The sequence below is a fragment of the Girardinichthys multiradiatus genome, chromosome 18, assembly GCF_021462225.1.
Source record: "Girardinichthys multiradiatus isolate DD_20200921_A chromosome 18, DD_fGirMul_XY1, whole genome shotgun sequence".
NCBI lineage: Eukaryota > Metazoa > Chordata > Actinopteri > Cyprinodontiformes > Goodeidae > Girardinichthys > Girardinichthys multiradiatus.
In genome coordinates, this window is record NC_061810.1 from 34605829 (window position 1) to 34631154 (window position 25326).

Sequence of the window (25326 nt, forward strand, 5' to 3'; positions counted from 1 at the left end):
TATATATATATATATATATATATATATATACATACATACATATATATATATATATATATATATATACACACATATATATACATATATGTGTGTATATATATACACATATATATACACACATATATGTATATATATATATGTATATATATATATGTGTGTATGTATGCGCTCCGTTCAGTTAGAGAAAACTCCAGTCCTTCCCCCGCTTTCTTTTACATCTTATTAAAATGGACTTTAAACCATATGAATAGTATGGTGGAAAAACTTGTCAGTCTTACCCCTTTAAAGCACAATACAAGAATTATTTTTACAGTTCCACTTTTTATTGGATGCTTTTCACAAATGTTTTTAAGTCTTTTGTAGTCAGTTTATACTGTAGTCAAAAAGACTCAAGGTTTGTATGCATTACAAAGACACATGGCACACTAAAACAGCATTTTACTTGTTTACTAATGGAGAGCTGGAAAATATATTCAGCAACATGTTAAGTCAATAAAGCAGGTTTTTGAAGAAAGAAGTAATTTTAAGTTTAAGATGTCAGAAATGTCACAAATGTGGATACCTGATACTAATCTGATTGTAAAAAATGTTTTTTTTATTTTTATTTTATTTATTTTTTTATTTTATAATGATTCTGTAGGCAAAAAGTAGAAAAGAATATATTTCTTTTGCATTACTAAAACATATGGAACACTTAATCAGCACTTAGGATTTTTAAAGAGATGCTTTTGAAATATTTGTAGAAACATTTTTACTCGATACACAAGGTTTTTGAGGAGTCGATTAGATTTGAGTTTGAGTCGTGAGACGTCAAATACAATATGTTCGGCATTTTAGGGTTCAGTCAGTTTTGGATTGTTTAATTCTGACAAAACTGCTGTAAGCTGCAATAATTGGATCAGAAATAAAGTAATCTAAAATCTGATTTGGGCTCATATTTTTAAACTCAAGCTCTAGAAAATATGACTGACATTCTTTACTATGATATACCTGAAGACTGTACTTTAATAAACTTATTAACTGAGTAATAATAATAGTTTAAGTAGCCACACATATGATACTGTTTTTTTCTGTTTCTCTGACTATAAATAAACTTCTGAGAAATGACTCCGATGCAGCAACAACTTCCTTGATCCTTAATTTCTCGGGAATCTAACACGTAACGGAGAAGATGTCTTGTCACTCATGTGGGAACAGAAGCTTATGCAAAGTTTGTGTCAAGAAGTCTTCCTGTGGCCCAAAGGCAGTTCCTAAGGTGACAGGAAGACGTGAGGAATGTGTGTCCGAGGTCTTGCAGCAGGCCAGCTGGAGCAGGAAGCTCCGGGGAACCCGGGCGGCTCGCTGCCGAGGCACCTGTCCTCAGTGAAAGACTTCTCTGTGGAGCCGAGCAGGTGTCGGCAGAGAAGTTAAGCCCTTCACTTTAAGTGAACGCTCACTGAATCAATCATTTATCCAATGGGGGTCCTCATCAATGCTAAGGTTGTTGCCCAGTTGCCTTTTTTTTTGTTAAATTCAGAGACAAATGCTTCCTTCCTGCTAAGGTTCCTCAGCTCTCTTCCCTTTAACTTAATGAGTGCCTTGTGTAGCAGCAGAGGGTCCGGCTCACACCTCATTTTCTAACGTGTTAGTGCAGCTTTAACGCTTTGAGCCGCCTCCTTCCTGACTCCAAGCGGCAGATCCCATAAAAGGGGAGCTCAGGAAGTGGCTCGGTCAGGTGCAGCTCCAGATGTATCTGGATAGAGCCGCTCTCTCTAAGCTATACTGAGAAACTGAGACAGGAGTCCTCCCTCTACCACACACACACACACACACACTGAATATATGTAAATAAATCAATTAAGTGTGATTTTATTCTGCTGCAATAAAAGATGAATGGGCAGTGTGTACTCTTAACATTTCCTCCACATGATCTGGTCTGTTTTTGAACATACTTGCATTACAATGTTACAGTAATAAAGCTGACCAGAGTTGAAATCAGCCAACATGCTTTAATTGGCAGATCAGATAATGAAAAATCCGATTTTCGTTTAATTATTAAATGCATCACAACTAAAGACGGTCACCATTTTGCATCTAAATGTGCTAACAGGCAGCATGCACTTTAATGCAGTTCTCTGAGTTTAATAAAAATCTGAAACATTAGAGACATATGCTTTGATGCAGAAATGGGGATGAAATTCAAATGTCATTTTATGTTGGGTTCAACATTCTACTACATATTCTACAACTTCTATCAAAGAACCTACAGAACATTGTTTTCTCTTTAATGTGTGTTGGTATTTAGAAGAATAAAATTGAATCGGCAGCTCTGACCTTTAAAGAAAATTGGCATCAGCCTGGAAAAGCCTGAAGCAAATCTAAAGGTGAGGACTTTGAAAATTTGTTTTCTTTTTTTTTAAGCAGTTATTGTAAGTTGTGCCAATGACAGCATCCCACCAGGACCATCTTTGTTTATTTAGCTGTCTTGCTGCATTAAATTACTGTGTTGCTCTAAAGCAGCCAAAGAGGCTTTTTGTTTAACTGCTTAGATTAAAGTAAAAGCACTCCTTCCTGACAGTCACTGTGAGAGATGGGTGACATCTCTATTTGCTGCTAATTACTCCCATTGCTCTTTTTTTATTCAACAACTGAAAAATCCTGTCATCTACCTCATTGTTGCTCCTGGAAACGGGGGGCAGGTTGCAGAATTCGTGCCTCATGCGAACAATGCTGCTGAGGCGTTCTGAAACAAAGGAGGCGATCTGACGTCAGCCCCCTCGCCTCGCTGAACAAAGGAGCTGCATCCACGAAGCAGAGATGGACAGCAAGAGGACAGTCAGGCACAAGAGTGAGGGCGGCTCTCTGTGTTGTTTTGGTCTTCATCACGTGAGGTCTTCACAGACGATGGCTGATAAGGACGGCCTACGGCACGTCTGAGATGTGACTACACCAGTTAATAGTCCATACAATGCAGATATGGGTAGGCCATCCCCTTTCCCTCCCTGTTTCCATGGACACAAACATAAATTTGCCCCTGCACACCTCTCAGGTGTCAATCGGATCACTGACAGAAGCCCGTATAGAAAAATCAAATGGAAGTACAGGTTACATAAGGCCACGTTCTTCCAGGAGAAAATGTGATGAAGTTGTAACAGCGACGAGGAGGAAAAGTTTTCTGTTCTGAACCAGTGTGACTCACAACACATCAGACTCACAGCTGTGCCACCAGCACGCTGCAATAAGGCTGAATCACAGCCAGGCAGATCATACACTCTAACAGGGGAAAATCCAAATGTCAGTCTGCACCTTTGAGCTCCAGTCATCCAGTAACAAATATGGTTATCAGTTTACCAGCACAGAGGTTGAATCATTGTGAAAACCCTGTTATGTCTTAGTAATCCTGTAGGGTGGAACTCCCTGCCTCTCATTAATTCATCTGGCCAAAGGTGTTCTTCTGGGGTTGGACCAGAATAGCTCACCTGCACAGAAAAGCTGATAATGGTTTACTCACACCTGCTATCTCACATACAGGCCAGCTAGAAAAGGTGCGGGCTCGCTTTGTTTGGAGTGGAGTTCATTTGTGTGAAGGACAGGAAACAAAGATGACTCGTGAATAATGGCGGAACCGCTCCTTCTTATGTAACCTGGGATTTCAGAAAGTTTCTGTGCCCCAGATACATTCAAAGCACAAACTGAAATACTCGACTTTTTAAATTGCCAGCTGGGTGTTTTCATTTATCTAAAGAAATACTCCTGAGGCGGGCATCAAAAGAAGCCCATTCAAAATGAGATGTTTCTTATAGATGTTTCTGCCCACCCTATAGACATTTTTCCTCACATTGACAGACAGGTGCTGGTCTTTTTACTCCTTCACCATTTCATACAACAGCAGTTTTGGTCTTGGCGTGCCTGACTTTTTTTTGTCCGTCCCTATTTTGTATTTTTGCACATTTTTGATCTCGTACCCGACTTCTTCATAACCGAAACGTAGCTGTTTGCCACAGGCAGAAACTGGTCATGTGACTCCAATAAATATTATCTAGCAAAGGGAGGTCACTCAGAGTTGTTTTGGTTTGAAGTACATGATTATGAAATTGATTAAGAATATGAAAATTAAAATATGTTGAGATGAAATGGCTATGTTTAGCCGCAAAATACGAAAGCGAACTGAACTGAAGCTTTTTAAAACACAATTCAAACTGTAAATGCAAACAAATAAAGGCTATTTCTTGCTAACTATCTTCCTACGCTTGCTGACTAACACAATTTAAGGAGTGCCCTGAAGTGTTTCATTGACTCCAATGTTAAACCTTCTCCCACTCTTTGGCGAAGTGATCATTGTTTATACCCTTTAAAAACTGATTCACCACATGATCTTAAGCCAGGTACACAACTAAGACACCTGAATATTGCGAAATCCTGCTAAACTGACAGCACCAGGACTCTGAACGATTTAAAGCAGGTAAAGCTTAGGTTTGCAGATTGTTTTCTTTTTGTCATTTTCATCTGTATTTAGTAAACAAGGATAAAATAGATTTGTTGTCTATTAAAAGTATTATCAGCTCTGGACTGCTCCCTGGAGACATGCTGATGTAGAAATGAAGCTGATCTGTTTCTAGCATTTAACACGTGGTCTGTTGTTTTTCTGTCTCAGCCCGTTTAAAACACACTTCTCTGTGCATGTTTTCAAAGAGGTTTCAGTCTTAGAGGCAATCAAAGAACATTTTAACTGGAGTACGATGAGAGCTGTGTTTAACTGAGGCTGTTTTCCCCCTTAGGGTACACAGCAGATACACTGCATGCATTAGAAAACAAGTGGTCTTTGTCCATGCTGGGGTTTGGCAGCGACAGTGGTCCCCATAAATGAGCAAACCAAAGACTTCTCTCTTGTATAAATGTTATTTATGATGAGAGCAGCAGCTCATCATCGTTCTCTTCCTGTGCTTCCACAAGTCTATAGGTGCTGCTAAATTATAAAACCTTCGCTTTAAGTGGCCCTTGATTGATGTCACAGCTCTGATGGCCAAGCCTGAAATAAAGCGTATTTTAAAGTTAATGTTTCCCTCTTGGCTTGTGGTGTCGGTGAAACTAATCATGGCAGATTATGAAGACCTAAATCAAACTCTAACGAGTGTTAGGGAAGTTGTTTTGTTAGGTTCTTCTGTATCTTCTTAACGTAGCGAATATTTAAATGATATAAACTGGTGATATATTAATAGAAAATGTTGCACTTTGCATGAGAAGATCATAGAAATGTTATATTCAATCTTAATCAATTTTATATTTTAGGATTGCATCTCCCACATAGATGCCATCTATTGTGACATTTGACCCTCGGTTAATCTATTGTTTTCACGAAGGAACGGCTTTATATCTGGGATCATAAGTAGTAGGGGAAAGTTTGTAAATTTTATAATGTTTTATGATTAGAAAATCCTTATCTCTGGATTTACTGAACATTAAGCTCCTAACCATCCCATGTACCATCTGTGTGCCACATGTTTAGAATAAGACCTAAAATAGGTTAGAGGTCATACCAGAGGATTTATGCCACCTGCTAAATCTGATGCTATCATTACCGCTTGCAGCTTTGTTAATACAGGAAGTTGTGAACGTCCTTATTTTGTATAAAGACTTTTGTAAGAACTAACCAAACAGCATATTTCATTACTAAACAACTAAGAGATGTTTGTAAACAGTTTGTTTTATCAAGGCAAATTAGCATTTTTGTTTTCGCAGTCTTTTATTTTCTGCCAATTAGATCTAAAATTGAAATTTCAGTGTGCAGATAGTGTAATTACTAACCCAAGAATGGAGCCCGTTTTAGAAGGTGGAGACCTCAGGAGGCCCACGGGGAGAGGCGGCGGGCTGGTGTGGGTTTGCTTGTTGCCCCCCAGCTCAGCCGTCTCGTGTTGGGGTTTACCCCAGTGGATGAGAGGGTCGTATCCCTGCGCCTTCAGGTTGGGGAGAGGTCTCTGACTATCATTTCAGCCTACGGGCCGAGTGGTAGTGCAGAGTACCCGGCCTTCTTGGCGTCCCTGTCGGGGGTGCTGGATAGTGCCCCTCCCGGAGACTCCATTATTCTGCTGGGGGACTTCAACGCCCACGTGGGGAACGACAGTGACACCTGGAGAGGCGTGATCGGGAGGAATGGCCTCCCCGATCTGAATCCGAGCGGTGTTTTGTTATTGGACTTCTATGCTAGTCACGGAGGGTCCATAACGAACACCATGTTCAAACATAAGGGTGTCCATCAGTGCACTTGGCACCAGGACACCATAGGCAGGAGGTCGATGATCGACTTTGTTGTCGTATCATCAGACCTTTGGCCGCATGTTTTGGACACTCTGGTGAAGAGAGGGTCTGAGCTGGCCACTGATCACCACCTGGTGGTGAGTTGGATCCGCTGGAGGAGGAGAAAGCCGGACAGACTTGGCAGGCCCAAGCGCATAGTGAGGGTCTGCTGGGAACGCCTGACGGAGCCCTCAGCCAGGGATGTATTCAACTCCCACCTCCGGGAGAGCTTCGACCAGATCCCGGGGGATGTTGGAGACATAGAGACCGAATGGACCAAGTTCTCCGCATCTATTGTCGATGCTGCTGCCCGTAGCTGCGGCCGTAAGGTCTGCGGTGCCTGTTGCGGCGGCAATCCCAGAACCCGGTGGTGGACACCGGCAGTGTGGGAAGCTGTCAAGCTGAAGAAGGAGTCCTATCAGCGGTGGTTGGCATGTGGGACTCCTTACCGTGAGGCCAAGCGTGCTGCGGCCCGGGCTGTGGCAGAGGCAAAAACTCGGGCCTGGGAGGAGTTCGGTGAGGCCATGGAGAAGGACTACCGGTTGGCCTCGAAGCGATTCTGGCAAACCGTCCGGTGCCTCAGGAGGGGGAAGCAGTGTTTATAGACATTATCGGGCGATGGAAGGAGTACTTCGAGGATCTCCTCAATCCTGCCATCACGCATTCCGTGGTCGAAACAGAGGCTGGGGACTTGGGGTTGGACTCTTTCATCACCCAGGCTGAAGTCACCGAGGTGGTTAAAAAGCTCCGCGGTGGCAAGGCTTCGGGGGTGGATGAGATCCGCCCTGAGTGCCTCAAGTCTCTGAATGTTGTAGGGCTGTCGTGGTTGACACGTCTCTTCAACATTGCGTGGCGGTCGGGGACAGTGCCTCTGGACTGGCAGACTGGGGTGGTGGTCCCCTTTCATAAGAAGGGGGACCGGAGGGTGTGTTCTAACTACAGGGGGATCACACTCCTCAGCCTCCCTGGTAAGGCAACGCCAGAGTATTGGAGAGGAGAGTCCGACCGATAGTCAAACCTCGGCTTCAGGAGGAGCAGTGTGGTTTTCGTCCCGACCATGGAACACTGGACCAGCTCTATACACTCTACAGGGTGCTCGAGGGTTCATGGGAGTTTGCCCAACTGGTTCACATGTGTTTTGTGGACCTGGAGAAGGCATTCGACTGTGTCCCTCGTGATGCCCTGTGGGGGGTGCTCCAGGAGTGTGGAATCGGGGGCCCTTTATTAGGGGCCATCCTGTCCCTGTACGAGCAGAGCAGGAGTTTGGTCCGCATTGCCGGCACTAAGTCGGACCTGTTCCCGGTGCATGTTGGACTCCGGCAGGGCTGCCCTTTGTTACCGGTCCTGTTCATAACTTTTATGGACAGGATTTCTAGACGCAGCCAAGGGCCGGAGGGGGTCTGGTTTGGGGACCAGTGGATTTCGTCTCTTCTTTTTGCAGATGACGTGGTCCTGCTGGCCCCCTCTAGCCAAGACCTACAGCATGCGCTGTGGCGGTTTGCAGCCGAGTGTGAAGCGGCTGGGATGAGGATCAGCTCCTCCAAGTCCGAGGCCATGGTACTCGACCGGAAAAGGGTGGCTTGTCCTCTTCAGGTTGGAGGGAAGTTCCTGCCTCAAGTGGAGGAATTTAAGTATCTCGGGGTCTTGTTCACGAGTGAGGGAAGAATGGAGCGGGAGATCGACAGACGGATCGGTGCGGCTGCCACAGTAATGGGGGTGCTGTGCCGGTCCGTTGTGGTGAAGAGAGAGCTGAGCCGAAAAGCAAAGCTCTCAATTTACCGGTCGGTCTACGTTCCTACCCTCACCTATGGCCATGAACTTTGGGTCATGACCGAAAGAACGAGATTCCGGATACAAGCGGCTGAAATGAGCTTCCTCCGTAGGGTTGCCAGGCACTCCCTTAGAGATAGGGTGAGGAGCTCGGCCATCCGGGAGGGGCTCGGAGTAGAGCCGCTGCTCCTCCACATCGAGAGGAGCCAGTTGAGGTGGCTCGGGCATCTATACCAGATGCCTCCTGGACGCCTTCCTCGGGAGGTGTTCCAGGCACGTCCCACTGGGAGGAGGCCCAGGGGACGGCCCAGGACACGCTGGAGGGACTATGTCTCTCGGCTGGCCTGGGAACGCCTTGGGCTCCCACTGGAGGAGGTGTCTGGAGAGAGGGACGTCTGGGCATATCTGCTGAGTCTGCTGCCCCCGCAACCCGGTCCTGGATAAGCAGAAGACGACGAGTACCTGTAAACTTAACTGAGCCTTTTCTAAAATGAGGATAAATAATTTATTAAATATCAAAATAAAAAAATAATGCATCTAACACTACATAATCTTAATCCAAGATTGCATGTTTACTTGTTTCAAGCAAAGACAAATACTCTCTACTCACTACTTTCTAAGACAAGCTAAACTAAGCTGGTCCTAAACTTTTAGCCTTTGCTAAAATAATGTTCAGTAATTTCAAGCTGGTGCCTATTTCCAGCAGTCTACGAGCAACATAGAGACATACAGGACAAACAACCATGCACACACTCATTCACACCTAAAGGCAATGTAGAGAGACCAATTAACCTAACAGTCATGTTTTTGGACTGTGGGAGGAAGCCGGAGTACCCAGAGAGAACCCACACATGCATGGGGAGAACATGCAAACTCCATGCACTATTGGCCAGGAGTGGAACCCAGGACCTTCTTGCTGCAAGGCAACATTGCTACTAACTGTGCCACCGTATAGCACATGTGCAGCAATTTAATAAATAAAAACAAGAAAAACACAACACGTCCACCAAAACACAGTCTTATAAATCAATAATCAGAGTAGCAGGTTCACTTATCTTTGTGGTACATTAAGATGTGATATGCTAAACCAAACTTAGCTAATGCAAACTAATCCAAGATGAGTGTTATCTAAAATAAGGATAACAAATAATTTAATAAACAAAAAAGATTATAAAACTAAATGTGTCTAACTAGTGGCAACTTTCTTAATCTTTAATCCAAGACTAACAAATTTGTTCACAGTTTTTGTGCTAAGTTAGATACAACAGGCTAAACTAAGATAAGCTAAAATAAGGTAAAATTAAACAATCTAATGTAAGCCCTTTTTCAAAAACTGATAAAAAAAATTTTTTTAAGTAAAAACAAGAGAACAACACAATAAATCCACCATTATCCAACACTATAAATGTGTAATTCAGCGCTAACAGCTTCCTTATCTTTACACTTTTTGTGATAAAACAAGCTACAAAAGGCTAAACCAAACTAAACTACGTCAAGTTACGATACATCAATCTAAGCTCTGCTTATTCTTAAATAATAAATATTTTAATAAAGAAAAACAAAACACAACACCCTCTACCAATATGCACTTTCTACATATTTAATCCAAGTGGTACAGAGCCCCTTGATGTCAGTGTTTTGCTAAATTAAGGTAAAACAAGCTAAGCTAAAGTGATATAAGGTAAACTGATCTCGGCAAAGCTTTTTCTAAAAAAAAAAAATTATGATTAAATAACGTAAAAAGAAGATTAAAAGAATCTGCCAATACAGTTTTCAACATTGTAATTTTTTAAAGCTTTATTGCAAGACTTGCAGCTTCCAATGTGTAGTCTTGTGCTAAAAACGCTAAGCTAAAAACCAACTGTAACATCATAAACCTGACAGCTGTATTAATAAAATTGGATTTATTTAAAAAAACTTGTTTCCCAACACATTACTGCGTATTAAAGCTTGTAGTGATTAAAGTTGTGTAAATGTAGTGGAGATAGTAAGAGAAATCTCTTCAAATTCAACACTGCATACATACTTTTACATATGACATGACAATGATTAAAAAATGCACTCATTCCGTCTTTTTTGATATGACTGACAGCTTGAGCAAAAGCTGGAAATACACTTCTGCCTTCACACTTAATCTGTGTTAGAGCTGTGATTTCATGCTGTGCGTCTGGATGATTGTGGCTCCAGTAGCTGATTCATTAATGCTGCTTGAAGGAAACACAACATGACTGCGTTTGCTTCTGCCTTTCCATCACCATTTGCAGTATGCAGTTGGTGGGAACCTTTTTTTACTTACCCAGACATTGCTTTGAGAATCTTAGATCATCTAATTTCATGGCAGGCATTTAAATCCAACTATAATCAATGCAGATAGTTTTTTTTTGAGCAGACATCTGCCCTCTGACAAGAAGCTAAAAATAGATCAGCCATCTGTGATTAAACCAGCCAAAATGTACATGTGCATCAAAGAAAAAACACTTTATAGGCTGTAAATGCTTTCTTTGTTGCTAAATACCACTCTTTGGCTCTTTCACAGCATTTGAATCCTCACAGTTGTGTGAAAGTGAGTAGTAAAATCAAGAGTGGGATGTTTCACACCTTCTGCAACCTTGACAGGAGCTTTTAGCACTTCTTTGCAGACCAGTAGGTCCTTCTCACATCTTTGAAATTTTAAAGCTCTGGACTTTTCATTGATCTCAAAATGTGTTCCTCCACCTGCTTTTTAACCGCATCAGATATAAAGCGTGTCCTTTCAAGCCCTCCTTTCCTTTTATGTATGTAGATCGTAGCCTCTGTATGGGTACTCCTCTGTTATGGTGGTCTCTTCAGTTCTTCTGCATACTGTTTGGGTGAGGGTCATTGCTCTCACACATTAGATGATCCTGCATCAGTACCAGAAACAGCTATGGAGAAATGGATTTGTTCTTCCAATATTCAAAACTTAATTGGAAAGCAGAGAGTCCAGCATCATACAAAAATGCTGCTGTTGTATATGTAAACCATGCAAAAAAGGCTTTAAGCTGTTGCATGGTTGTATTAGGACATTGCCATTAACTTATTTTGTGGTCTGTTGCAACAGACAGAGGAGGCCCCTTCAAGTGAGAAGGTAGCATTATTAGGCTTCATAACGCTCAAGCCTTTTGTGGTTCACTCATTTTCCAAAGTATTATTCGATCTCATGCTCTAACTCTAGCTGTGACCTGTAATAACCCGTTGAAGGTGAAGCCACGAACAACAACAAGCACCGGAGCTTCGCAAGACGATCTCCGTAAGCGTGCTGTTATCAAAACAGACTCAAAAAGACGACATTACCTGAACTGCAAGCTCATTACTTGGTAAAGTGCAGCTTGCTGCACACAAGGGACCATCTAAATAAACCGCTTTACTGTAACGTCTGTTTTCTTACTCGAAGCAGCACCCAGAATCAATCTTACACCACCACCACTGGGATTAAGGTGGATACGTCCTGAATTTGAGTTAAGGTGTCGGATTTGACTTGTTTTTAAGTCGCTTTTATCCAAAGTAAGGACTGGAAACAGGCAGAGAGAGAGAGGAGGAGGAAATCTATGCTACAAAGCTCCCTAGGTTGGAATCGAACTCTGTGTATGGGGCTCCTGCTCTACCACTATGTCATGCACCACCCCATGTCAGATTTGAGTATTTTTAATATATTGTGTTACTGGCTCTACTGCTCATTTTAAGGCCTTTTAAAGGCTTTTTGATTGTGTAAAATGAAGGGCTAGGTCTACAGGGTTAGACTTGGCACTTGAACTGTAAATTATAATACTCTACTTAGAATCTCAGTGAAAACCATTCTAGAAACTACCATAATTAGATCTCCTGAAGTCCAGCTGAGCTTACAAGCTATTGCTGCTAGTGTTGTTGTAGATTACTGTCATTTTTCAGTGTTTCAGGACATCTGATTAATATCAGTAAAGAAGTTTATGATGCCTGAAATTTCATTAAGTTACCAGAACAAACCGAGAACCTTCATTAGCTCTTCCGGTTATAAACAATCCCTCAGTGATATAGGCTCCATGTCAGAGTCCAATCATGCTGATGGAGGACAACAGTGCGAGGGGGATTATGACTAGTTATAAGCTCTGCCTCCACTCCACTTACACTTAAGAATGGATTATGCCAACTCGCAGGCTATTCCTCTCATCCTGCAGATGGCTTCTCCTCCTCCCTCTGACCCTCTGTGACCACCCTTCCTTTCCTTCCTCACCCCTTCTTCGATTTCTGCACCCAGCCTACCCTCAAGCAGGTGGCTCTCCATCTACTTTTGGCTTTCATAGCTGTGTGTAGAGTTGCATTTCTCGTAGTACTATTACTCGTTGTTTAACTGCTCACAAATCCAAACTGATTTCAGCCATTTAGGTGAAGAATTCTGTCCAGGAAATAGGTTTTGCTTTGGACTGAAAAAAAAAAAGGAATCCCATGTTAAAATAAATAGAATTTCGAAGGTCAACCTTTGCAAATTGTAAAATTTGTTGGGTTAGAGTTTAAACTGCTTCAATCAGAGTATATATGCAACATATTATTAGTCTTTATCTGCTACTGCAAAGGTGACATTTAAGGAAAACAAACTGAGATTTTTTTCCAGCGCTGTGTGAACTCGCTCACAGATGGCCTCTGCTCCCAAATGTCAACATGGCGAGGACAACTGCACGGTGAAATGAAGATCATTACATAAGCAGTGACGCAAACGCAGTAATCATGGCCCCAGGTGTCCTGGGGTCCATGCAGCGAATTACAGAGTCAGAATATCTTCTCTCTTAAAAGTCCAGCAGAATCGGATATGGATTTTATGCAGTTTTTGTTAAAAAATATTTGTGTAGCTCATAGTAAAAGCATCCTTTAATGTATTTCTGTCTCAGTCCAAATCTCTGTGAATGGGTTGCATGGGGTGCTGGAAGAGGGAACGAGGCCAGACATCCACCCCCATACACACACATGAACACACACACGTTAGTAGTAGTGCTTTTCTTCTACTTGCATCATTTGTTTCCTTTTTGCCAAAGCAACAAGACACAAATAGTATTTATTTTCTTCCAGAGAAAGAGAAGCATAAACTGGAGAGGCTCTACAGAAGTAACATAAAACAGACTGTTTTCCGCTTGTCCTTTCAGGCTTGTCTGACAGTGAGTCAGACGTGATTTATTTCTGTCGTGCTGATGAGCATGACCTGCAAACTGTCAGTCATTGTTACTTCATATCAGACGGCTGTCGGAGGCTGTTCGTGGCCAGCAGAGAAAGGCAGAAATGATTCTGCAGGTGTCAGATTTCTGGATCGCATTTTATTGCCAGTCAACACGAACCACAGGTTCCCAACATACGTATGTCAAAAACCAGCTGTTGAACAAATTAATACTGTGTTTGCAACAGTTTTGAATTAAGAGTCTGTTTGAGAATGCATGATGTGTTTATCTTTGTATTTACCTAGAATTTGCTGACAGTATGAGAAATCCTTTGCCTTTAATCTTAATGTTAAAACTTATTCAGAAAAGCAAAAAAAGCATAAGATCAGAAGAAAATTGGAAAGGGGAAAAATCTTAAAAACACTTTAAAAAAAAGCCACAAAGACAAGAAACTTGTTTTGAACTGTCAGTATAAATATTGTGTCATTGGAGGAGATATGATGGGATGCATATAAAATCTTTTGTAAAATCACTTCATTTTTTATCATATAAAAATAAAATTTTCTTTGGACTTGCCTTTATAATTCATAGAGGAAAGTTTCTTTGTGCTTATTAAGCCACTTAAATATGACCTATGAATCTTTTAGCCACAAAAATGGTTTATAAACTAATTTTACTGTTTCTTAAAAACAAGCCTTTTTGTTCATAGGTCTGATGCTTTTTGTTCTTTTTCCCTAAAACTCCTGATCCCAGTTTTCTGTGTAGTTTCTGGGATTTTACATCAGCTGCAGTCAGTATGCCCTTAGGCTGGGCCCATTTCTTTGCTGATCTAATTATTTAGGGTTTTTACTTGTAATCCATGGTTTTTTTTCACTATTTGCAATGATGTCTATACTGAAAGAGAGACTGTTTTGGCTACTGCAGTTCCCTCAACCGAGGTTGCCTGTTTCATGTGACCAGCCTTTTACTGTCCTCAGGAAGGTGTTGGGCTGGATGAAAGGTATGCAGAAAGCCACTAAAACTCTAGTCACAAAATTTTATAACATTTAAAAAAAACAATAAAACAAAGGAACAACTTTTTTTGTACATTTTGTTCTCACACGATTAACTGGAACCACATAGAAACATGTTTTGAAACAAATTATCAACAAGTCATATTAAGACTGAGAGGAACATGTTAGTGTTAGCCTAAAACTTTAACAAACTGCTCAAGACAGAAACATTGTCACCTGGAGCAAGGAATACCTTCTACATTTTAACTGAAGCTTCCTTTCTTTAGCTACAGCGTATTCTATTGGGACTTGTCTGTCTCTGCATGTTCCTCTCCGAAACACTGCTGTGTCCGGAACGTCATTGGAGACTGAGTTAATTGGACAGAGTTGCAGAGTTTCCATACATATACATGGCATTTATTTTAATGAAATATGGAACTGGAACTCTATCTGCAAATATTCCTATTCTTAAATAGCTCAAATCTATATCAGGGGACAAACATTTCTGATCAGGACATTCCTTGTAATAAGAGATTAACAGAAAATGGGTAAAAAAAAACTTTGAAGGACATTTAAGGAGCCTGGAAAACTATTGATAAATACAATTTCAAAAGATCACAAGAAAGTCTGGCTCTTAAGTATGAAAAAATAATTTCAGTTTAAAACGTTTGCACAATATTGTGTACGAATTTTAAACAATGGCATGTTACTAATATATTAGTCAATAATTTAATAAATCTTTGGGTATCAGCACTAGCCTATATTTTACTAACCTGTTGTGTTGTGCAGCAAGGTGCTGACTTCCTATCAGAGTTTTTAACAGAAAACTTCAAACAGCAGATGAGTGAACAGCTTATTGTGTAAGCATCACGGCATCATTCTACAGGGATGTTTAACACGCAAGACCTTTTAAAGAAGCAGTGTTTCCACCTATGGGCAAGTGTGCCATCTCACTTTGTGACAGTAAAGCTTCTCTTCTCCCTTTTTAGTCAAATAAAAGCGCTGCAGCAAACTTGGCTGAGAGCAAAACTGATCAGGTTTCACAGGTAGAAAACTCTGTGCCATCACTCCTACTTCACTTGCTTTCGGTCATGAATATGAGGGTTAAACAAAAAATACCTGCATTCCTCAAGTGCAGGTCAACACTAAAATGCTTATGCTGCTCAGCTGACAAAACTGAATCCAATGTTTTAATTTCTGTGGCACAAATGTTTATCTTAACTTAAATTGGTAGGTATAGAGCCAACCCTGTCGTCCTATTGTGCTCTATACACAAGAAATGCTCACAAGTAGCTCCTCCAGTGTTTTTGGAAGAAATTTAAAAAAAAACTTGTGGTTTGTGGTCAGACTGCTTTCAAGATTGCTGAAAAAACACAAGAATCCACTGTTAAATCTTTGGGAAAACATGTAGCTTTCTTTCTGTGAAGTTTCTGTTGTTAAAGTGGAAGAAGTCAGGGTGTAATTTATGCTGAATGTTTATGTGGAAACATGCCATAAATACCTCTATAAACAGTCAGTTAAAATGTCGAGGCAGTTAAATCTGAATCATACAGCAGCGTAGAGCTGCCACCTAGGCAAAGGAAAAATAACTTTATAATGTTGTTGTTCACTGTAGGAGGGCTAGGACATATAACATCTAAAAAAGAGATGCACTCATCACAATTCTTTGGCCAATTTCCTTTTTTTTTTAAAGCTTGGACCTGCCAAAGCAGATTTTAACCAATTCTAATTTCTATTTAGGGACTACAATACAGGATAAGATATACGAGCAGGATTGTTCCGGCGTAAGCAATCGTTATTTATATCAGGATTAGAGGTGACATCAGGCTGTTTGTGAGAGAGAACAGTGACTATTTTAAACAAAGACAAATTAATCACAGAGTTGACATTTCATCTTTAGCATCTTATATCAGCAATCAGCACGGTTAATATAACAAAATCATAACACTCTTAAGATTACAAAAAGGCTGCAAACGTTACCAAGTCAAGCATGTTTCATAGCACAGAGGCTCAAAGCTGAAAAGGATTAAATATAACTTCTTTGGTGTAATACATTTAGCCTTCTTGTTATCTGCTGAAATTCTTGATCTCTCTCATTTTCATGCTGCCTGAATAAACAGCAGAAATGTCTGTACATGTATAAAATTGTTTTGTTTTAAATAGCTGCTTATATATCTATATTTGCTTTGACTTCTTTAATACACACTTGACTGTTACTAAAATAGCTAACTTCTTTTACTCAGTAACAACGTCCAAACTAAAGAGCGTTGTCAGCGGCCCAATCACTGGGCCAATCAAGCTGATAATCGTCTGGTTCCGGTTACCATCCAGTTTCTTGGTCTATTTCTGATCTATGACTCAATTTTGTTGTACCCCCCAGTACATTGACAATAAAGACTATTCTATTCTATTCTATTAATTTACGTCATATCTAACACTGCTGCAAAGCGAAAAAATGTTCTTGCCAATTTGATCTGCTCTGTCAAACATCCGATGCTCCTGAGTGTCTCTATGAAAACAGCCCTCATTATTGTTATAAACAGGAGGATCAGGCAAAGGAAATCCTGACTTCTCACACAGGTTTTGAAGGATTATAGTAACCGTATGTGATATAAAACAGGAGCCTTATTCCTCTCCAAACTTCCTGAGTGAAGGCAGAGTTTGGTTTCAGCCTGCAGGCTGCTTCTGTTTGGGAAAATTAAAGTTAATCCCGGTTATAACTTGAAAAGACTAGAAGGTTTAGCATGAGCATGAAGATGAAAGCTAGTGGAGGTAAGTTGGCGGTTCAGACTAGGCTCCCGACGCCTCCTGAGGCAGTGACAGGAGTATGTTTGGCCTGTCAATGTCCTACAGTCTTGCACTCTCTAAAGCTTTTGATTTGGTTTGTTCAGGGCATCTCAGCAGTCGTTCCTGCCTCTCTGGCAAACATGGGGGTTTGTTTAGGAATCTCTCTGTTAGTCGATATATCTGGCTTCAAGGTTACTCACGGGTCCCGGGTAGTGGAGCAGACTGTCGCCAACATGTCCTCCATGTGTGGCCTGCAGGCTGGTTGCTGTCACTTGGAAAAACAACCCCCCTCCCCATGATTTGCTCTGCAACGGTGAGATTAAACCTGAGGGATTTGTATGTCTCACCGTCTGCTTGTCAGGAGCTGCGCACAGAGGGACGAAGTATGTTGTGACGGTTGTGCTAGTGGTATCAGCTGGATGAATGGACACTCCCTAAGAAGATTTGGGGATCAGGGGGGAGTGAGAGAAAGGGCATTTAGAGGGGAGAGGAGCCTAGTGTGGAGATGATGTAAACGTGAGCATCTCAGTAGCAGAGCAGCTGAGCAGAGGGAGAGGGTTAAATTTTAATGAGGTGGTTGAATTATACTGTATGTAGTCTAGTCAGAGCTGCTCCCTTGCAACATCTCATCCCAACACAGATACATTGATGATGAATTTGTCCCTGGATGCTCATTGGCCAAGCAGTAAATGGTAGCTAGACAGCTGTTAATATTTCAGCTTAACTTGTTTTAGTTTATTATCTGCTAGTTTATTTTCTTCAAGTTTTAGGGACAATTTCTTACCAGTAAAGCAGAGATGCACTGATCAAATCTGGTGTTTTTATAAAGCTATGATGTGTCGATACAGATTTTAGCTCCCTTGGATTTCTCTTTAAAGAACTATGAAATGTGGTATAAAAACAGCAATATCTTTCTCAGGTTTTTTTTTGTTTTTGCTATGAGTGGTTATTGTGGATTCCTGTGGATTTTACTATTTTGAAACAAGCAGGAGCTAGTGGCAGGCTCAACTATTTTACAACCAGAACATTAGTTTTTTTTTTATCTTCCCATTTTAGGAGAAAAACTGTAAAAACACTGAGCTTCAACGTTAACAAAAAGTCAGATCAGTATCAGAAACACACAACTCGCTCTCTCTTTTCTTTCTGCTCTTTATTTTTAACATCACTCGTCATTGAGTGCTTCACAGAGCTGCTCTCACAGGTCAAATTTTCCACAGAATCCAAAAACCTATATTTGCTGGTGTTTTAATATCTGCAGGCGGTTTAATTAATACTGCTGTCAAAGCTGTGTTACCCGCTTCCTGTTACCTGACGTAAATTAAGATGGTGATACTAGGACATCTGTTTGCAAGGATACTGAGGTAAAGAAACAAAAAAATTTTTGTGCAGGTAATCTGCATCCATGCATTGCATTTCTCCTCAAAAACTGTATTTATTGGATGAAATGCTTATAGGGACTCAGTGATGTGGTGCCAGCACCAGCTCTGGTTAGTTCTGGAACTGCTTTGGTTGAGAAATCTTGTTTTGGTCTTCTTCATTCATTAACAACTTCTACACCGAGGCATGATGGCCCAATAGCACTTAGTTATAGTGCTTTCACTGATCCGATAAAGATCAAGGAAATCATCCTGACTCTCTGTGACTCGGCTTATTTTCGCCTTTCAGCACCTTAGTTTCTCAGATGCAGGACCAGAGCTGGACGGGGAGCCTCGGGCCGTCCCGTTGCCTGCGCCTGCATCTCCCCATCCAAAGCGGAGGCCCTGTCACTTCCGATCTCCTCTTGGTTCACAGTCGCAGGACATTTAGAGCTGCCTTGTGTGACTCCTCGGTGATGATGATGAGTTCAGTAAATGGTTTCACACAAGAGATGCTGAGTGGACTCTTGCAACTTCCAATCGATTGACCCTCCCTTACAGCCCGTTGTGGTTTTGTTAATTGGTCTCCAGCTCAGTGCTGACACAGTAACCCTAATGGAGAAGAATTACTGCTGCCCCGTCATGCATTAACCTACCTCCTCCGCCCCTCTTTCCATCAACCCTCCGTCGCTCTCAGGCTTGACCTCTGCTCTCATCCCCCTCCCATCACAAATCATCAGCGGGCTTGTTGCACAGCTGGGTAGATGGAGTGAAGTGAACACGCACTCCCGTCCTGTCACGTGTTTCTGTGCCTCAGGGAGCTAAGATCAGGTGACACTGTTGACCGAATTAAAACACTGAAAGGCAAACACTCTTTGAACAGTGCTGTTCCCTAATTAGTTTAGCTGTAATGAAGGCATTGTCTGGATTAGAAGAGTTTTTTTTTCTGTACAGAAAGTTAGATTAAGCCTCAGGTACTAGTACTTTTGTCCTAAACACATTGAGCTCATGTGTAGTACCTTGGAGAAGTGTTCACACCTCTTGAACTTTTCCACATTTTGACACACTTAAAATCTAACTTCAATGTATTTTACTGGAATGTTATGTGATTCAGCGACACAAGGTAGGGCATAACTGTAAAGTAGAAGGGAAATAAAAACCTGACAGGTGTGGTGTGCATTTACATTCAACCCACCTTACTCTGATACCCCTAAATAAAAGCTAGTGCAACTAATTGCCTTCAGAAGGCTTCAGACTAGAGTCCATTGTGAGTATTTTAATCTCAGTATAAACACAGCTGTTCTGTGAAAGCCTCGTGTTGGAATTATGATTATTGATTAATTAATATTTATCAAGAATTATAATTAACAATCATAATCTGATAAAATTAATTTCTTTACCAAAATCCTAATTTATGAATTGAAACCAGAGATGTCTTCTGGTGTTGTAACTGTGGCTCAACGCCTTTGATAATTACAACCGTTAAATACTCAGTAATAATTAATAACTATTACCAGAGATGTCACTGTTTAATCAACCGTTTCTGCCAAAACGTGTGGAACTTTTAACCTTATTTTGACTGACGAATCACTCTTGCACAAAATAGACACAAACGACTTCTCTTTATCTATGTGAATATTTATTAAATCACAGCTTGATAAAATCCGCTCTTCCGATTTAATAATCTTCACCTACATGCAAAGTTCTACACAAAAGGGGTAAAATATCTAACTAAACAAAATAAAGCAAAACAACAGTGCTATGGGATCAAACCAGCAGTTATGGCAAAAATGATAATATGACAAAGGGATGTGGTGGTGAACGGAGTTTGGGAGCGTAGCCCAAACTGTAACTCAGTTATACTAAGTCATAAAACATCCCCCAACTCTGGGCGAGGGTGAGCACACAAAGAGTTATAAAACTTTTGGCGGCAAGCTAGTAAGCAGTAAAGTTGAAGACAAAGAAAATGGTGAATTTCCCCATGAAGTTATTATAACAGTTCAGTTCCACAGCGTGCCTGCGCTTGCTTCCAGACATCCAACACAGAACATCAAAGTTTCAATAAAAGGTTGCATGCACATATAATTCAGAACACATTAGATTAAATGGTGAATCTAATCGCACTAAAATTTCCTCTACCCTGCCCAGACTCTTTCTAAGAAAGAAATAAAAATAAAGGATGGGTTTTACTTGTCGTTGTCTCCTCTGAGCAGAGTGTTTTTTTTTTGGTTACGTGTTAAACTCACGTCTTCGATTGGCAAAGTGACATTTCTGGCCTTCTTATTCCAGAAACCTCTTTTATGAATTTTGCGTTGGCCAACGAAGGAGAATAAATGAAGACTCCACGTGGGACCTCTTCTTCTCCAGCGGATGCTTCAGTTGCGTGGTAACCATGTCAAGGTCTCCAGCTGAAGGTGTTCTTTAAAGGGGGTCACCTTCCTTTATAATCTCCTGTGACGCCAGACTTGGGACGCCCCCGTCATATCAGCCGCAGTGGCCGATGGGATTTGTAGTAACGGACTGTCATGGATACAAAATGGCTGAAACGCCGGAAGGCCTGGTGGTGTCCAGCAACGTGCAAATGGTCCAATATTCAGCAAACATGTGGTCCAACACTCAGAATTTTGTTACAGAACATTAGTGAACAGATGTTGACTAATGAAGACCATGAAGCCCAAGGAACACTGCAGAAAGGTCAGAGAAGTATAAAGCAAACTCTCCAAGATGAAAATGAGTATAGGACAACTGCAACCTTACCAAAATGTGGATGTCTGCCTAAACTGATGCAAGGAGAGCATTAGACAGAGAAACAGACAAGATGCCCGTTGTAAATCTAGAAGAGCTGCAAAGATTTTTAGCAGAGCCAAAAAAAAATCTGTTGACAGGACAGCTATTAGTGTTGTCCTCTACAAATCCGGTCTTTATGAAAGCCACAAGAAGTCCAGTTTTCACCATGGCACAAACGTTGTAGGGGACAAAGCAAACATGCTGAAGGATTTCTCATCAGAGCAGACCAAAACTGAACTTTCTGGTCTGTGTGTAAAACACTGTGTGTTGCAGAAAACACTGCATCACCATGAATACACCATCTCAATGTAAAACATTCTTTGCAGGGTGCCTTTCTTTAGCATATCCATGCATTAGAAGGCCCAGTCAATGTCCAGACCTAAATCAACTTGTGAACCTATGGCATAAACTGAAAATCTATGTTCACATACAGTACAGACCAAAAGTTTGGACACACCTTCTCATTCAAAGATTCGTCTTTATTTTCATGACTATGAATATTGTAGCTTCACACTGAAGACATCAAAACTATGAATTAACACATGTGGAATTATATACTGAACAAAAAAGTGTGAAACAACGGAAAATATGTCTTATATTCTAGGTTCTTCCAAGTAGCCACCTTTTGCTTTGATTACTGCTCTGCACACTCTTGGCATTCTGTTGATGAGCTTCAAGAGGTAGTCACCTGAAATGGTTTTCCAACAGTCTTGAAGGAGTTCCCAGAGATGCTTAGCACTTGTTGGCCCTTTTGCCTTCACTCTGCGGTCCAGCTCACCCCAAACCATCTCGATTGGGTTCAGGTCTGGTGACTGTGGGGGCCAGACTATCTGGCGCAGCACCCCATCATTCTCCTTCTTGGGAACCAGGCTTGTAGAGTCCATCCGTTCACCTCTTCTGCGCCGCACAAAGACACGGTGGTTGGAACCAAAGATCTCAAACTTGGACTCATCAGACCAAAGCACAGATTTCCACTGATCTAATGTCCATTCCTTGTGTTCTTTAGCCCAAACAAGTCTCTTCTGCTTGTTGCCTGTCCTCAGCAGTGGTTTCCTAGCAGCTATTTTACCACAAAGGCCTGATTCGCACAGTCTCCTCTTAACAGTTGCTCTAGAGATGTGTCTGCTGCTAGAACTCTGTGTGGCATTGACCTGATCTCTAATCTAAGCCGCAGTTAACCTGCGATTTCTGAGGCTGGTGACTCGGATGAACATATCGTCCGCAGCAGAGGTGACTCTTGGTCTTCCTTTCCTGGGGCGGTCCTCATGTGAGCCAGTTTCTTTGTAGCGCTTGATGGTTTTTGCGACTGCACTTGGGGACACTTTCAAGGGTTTCCCAATTGTTCGGACTGACTGACCTTCATTTCTTAAAGTAATGATGGCCACTCGTTTTTCTTTACTTAGCTGCTTTTTTCTTGCCATAATACAAATTCTAACAGTCTATTCAGTAGGACTATCAGCTGTGTACTGTATCCACCTCCTGCATTACACAACTGATGGTCCCAACCCCATTTATAAGGCTTGAAATCCCACTTATTAAACCTGACAGGGCACACCTATGAAGTGAAAACCATTTCAGGTGACTACCTCTTGAAGCTCATCAACAGAATGCCAAGAGTGTTAGGAGCAGTAATCAAGGCAAAAGGTGGCTACTTTGAAGAACCTAGAATAGACATATTTTCAGTTGTTTCACATTTTTTGTTCAGTATATAATTCCACCTGTGTTAATTCATAGTTTTGATGCCTTCAGTGTTAAGCTGCAATATTCATAGTCATGGGAATAAAGACAACTCTTTGAATGAGAAGGTGTGTCCAAACTTTTGGCCTGTACTGTATGGTCTCCTCTCAGTCTAACTGAGCTTGAGCTAATTTGCAACAAAGAATGGGCAACAAATCCCACACTAGAACTGCAAAGCTGGCATAGACATATCATTTTCTGTCCACTTCACAATTATGTGCTACTTTGCGGACTCTTAGCATTCTGTAGATGAGCTTCATGAGGTAGTCACCTGAGATGGTTTTTCTTGAAGAGGTTCCCAGAGGTAGGAGGAAAAATAAAGACAAACCATTGAATGTGAGTCCAAACTTTTGACTCGTAGTGTATATTTCCCTACACTTTCAACATTGTGGAAAAACTACCAAGCCACTTACATTTTTTCCATTAGGATCTCATGGGACACTGTTTGCCTCTTTTGCATATCTGGATCTGTTAGCATGGTAAAGGAAGAGTTGAACTTTTAGTTTTGGGTTTTAGAAACAAAGAAACAAAGCTTTCCCTGTTACACCACTATATCAGAAGTACCTTCCCTGAATATTGCAATAAAATATTAGAGGTTCTTGCTTTGTTTTTTTTTTGTTTTTTATTATGCGTCCAGACTCATTTCACCACTGTCGTGAAGAAGCCCTGTATCTACCAAATGGTAAATTTCAGGAAATGAAAATTCTTGCTTATACATATGAATTCACACTGTTTGATCAAATCCGCACACTCTTCTTTTTGATAATTCTTACTGAAAATGTATCAACAGAGCCACAGACAGATGTGAAGGTCAGTAATAGTTGATTTTCAGAAGTGAACAAAACGGAAGTTTTTAGCTTTTTCTGCAGCAGTTCCATAACCACTGTGCAGAGCACATCTTCCGAGGGAAAGAGGATGAAAGACTTTATTAAAGTCAGTTGCTCACGGCCCTGGCTTCATTGTGCATGTAAAAGTGTGAGGTCTGTACGTCACGCAGCCTGATGAGTCAGAGGGGTTCTCAGATTAAGGGTGAGCTTGAAAAGACTAAAACTTTGTACTCTGCAGTGCTGCTCATACAGGCTTTCAAAGAGGAGGCTTTTATCTGTGCTTGATAGTCATTTGACAGCGATTTGCGGTTCTTTTTTAATGCCTCTACTTTACAATTGTCTGTATATTTTTAATAATAACCACATTTTTATCTGTTCTTTTGCAGTGAGGGCGTCTTCAAATGTCCAGAGGATCAGCTGCCGTTAGACTATGCCAAGGTACGATGTGGTTTTTATGATATCTTTTTTACCATTCAGCTATCTGCTGGGGTCGCTAATCTGCAGTCAAAGTTAGTAACTTAGCTCTGAGGCTCCTTTAGTTTCCACATCATGACTCAAAAGCTAAATTTGTCTTTCTAGTAAGTGATGGAAAAGTGTGACAGCCTTGTTTCAGCCAGCTGATAGGCAGTGCCCATCAACATGTGGAGGAGGGATATTCTATGATGCTCTATGAAAACTCCAAAATATTAACAACCAGAATGCTGAGAGCCCATTTAAAAGCAAGTCCACAAATCAATAGGCAATAACCAAAACGCCACATTGATTTTATTCAGTCTGAATATTATAGGTCGGTTTAGACCATATTTGGCAGAACGTGACAACTTTGTGTCATTTGGCAGTTCTAAATCTCAGCGAACAAAATTACACGTGGAGTTCCTCAAGGCGCCATTCTTGGCCAGCTTTTATTCAATATCTACATACTCATTGACTTATGTCAATTCTGGTTAGCATTTTAGGTCGTAAACATAAAAAAGATACAAAAATGGGTTATAAACAAGATAAAGCCAACCCAGTTAAGATAGTTTTTTTTTTTTTTTCTAATATAGTATAAAATATTGTTAAGATCTGGTCCTATGAGGACAAATATGCAACCTCAGAGGAGGCAAGCAGTTATTATAACAAATCTAGTGACCCTGTTGAGACCTGCTGAGCCCTCCTAACATCTGGTATCTGTTTATGTATCTCGTATGCAGGCATCAGGTTCTGATAGGCTAAAACAGCACAACCTGTGACTTTGACTTCAACTTTTCACAATAAAAACCTGAATGTTGTTGTCTCTGATTTACAGTATTACATAAAGCAGTAAAACACATTTTCATCGCGCAGATGCACATGCATCTTAGACCGTCCGGTCCCAAGCCTAGGATACATCTCAGAGTTGCAAGTCATGTAGGACCCCAGGTCATCAAAAGCTTGTTCACTTAGTGTTCTCAGGATGAAGAATCAAACAAGGGAAGAAAGCATTTAGTTTGTATGGTCCTCAGCAGAGACTGTTGGCACAGACAGCGAGAAAAAAGATCATTTTGACAAGGCGACTTAAAGGAAAAAATTAAAGGAAAGATGTTTACATTTAGGAGTTAACCCGAACTGCTGCAGGATCAGCGGGGCATCAACTTGGTGCTGGGAGCGATGAAGGCGCCTGTAATAGCAGGGACTC

At 41.1% G+C, this 25326-nt stretch overlaps 2 protein-coding genes across 2 annotated transcripts in view; both read left to right on the forward strand.

The window, feature by feature from the left end:
- Positions 1-25326, forward strand: part of nek8 (NIMA-related kinase 8) — a 62385-nt gene that overhangs the window by 32922 nt on the left and 4137 nt on the right. Inside the window, exon 15 of the transcript XR_007042326.1 lies at positions 24056-24107. The gene's annotated coding sequence lies outside the window, so the exon portion shown is untranslated. The remainder of the gene's footprint in view (positions 1-24055; positions 24108-25326) is intronic.
- traf4a (tnf receptor-associated factor 4a) overlaps positions 1-25326 on the forward strand; it is a 53031-nt gene that overhangs the window by 12960 nt on the left and 14745 nt on the right. Inside the window, exon 2 of the mRNA XM_047391218.1 lies at positions 24056-24107. Within this exon, the coding sequence (XP_047247174.1) occupies positions 24056-24107 (52 nt within the window). The remainder of the gene's footprint in view (positions 1-24055; positions 24108-25326) is intronic.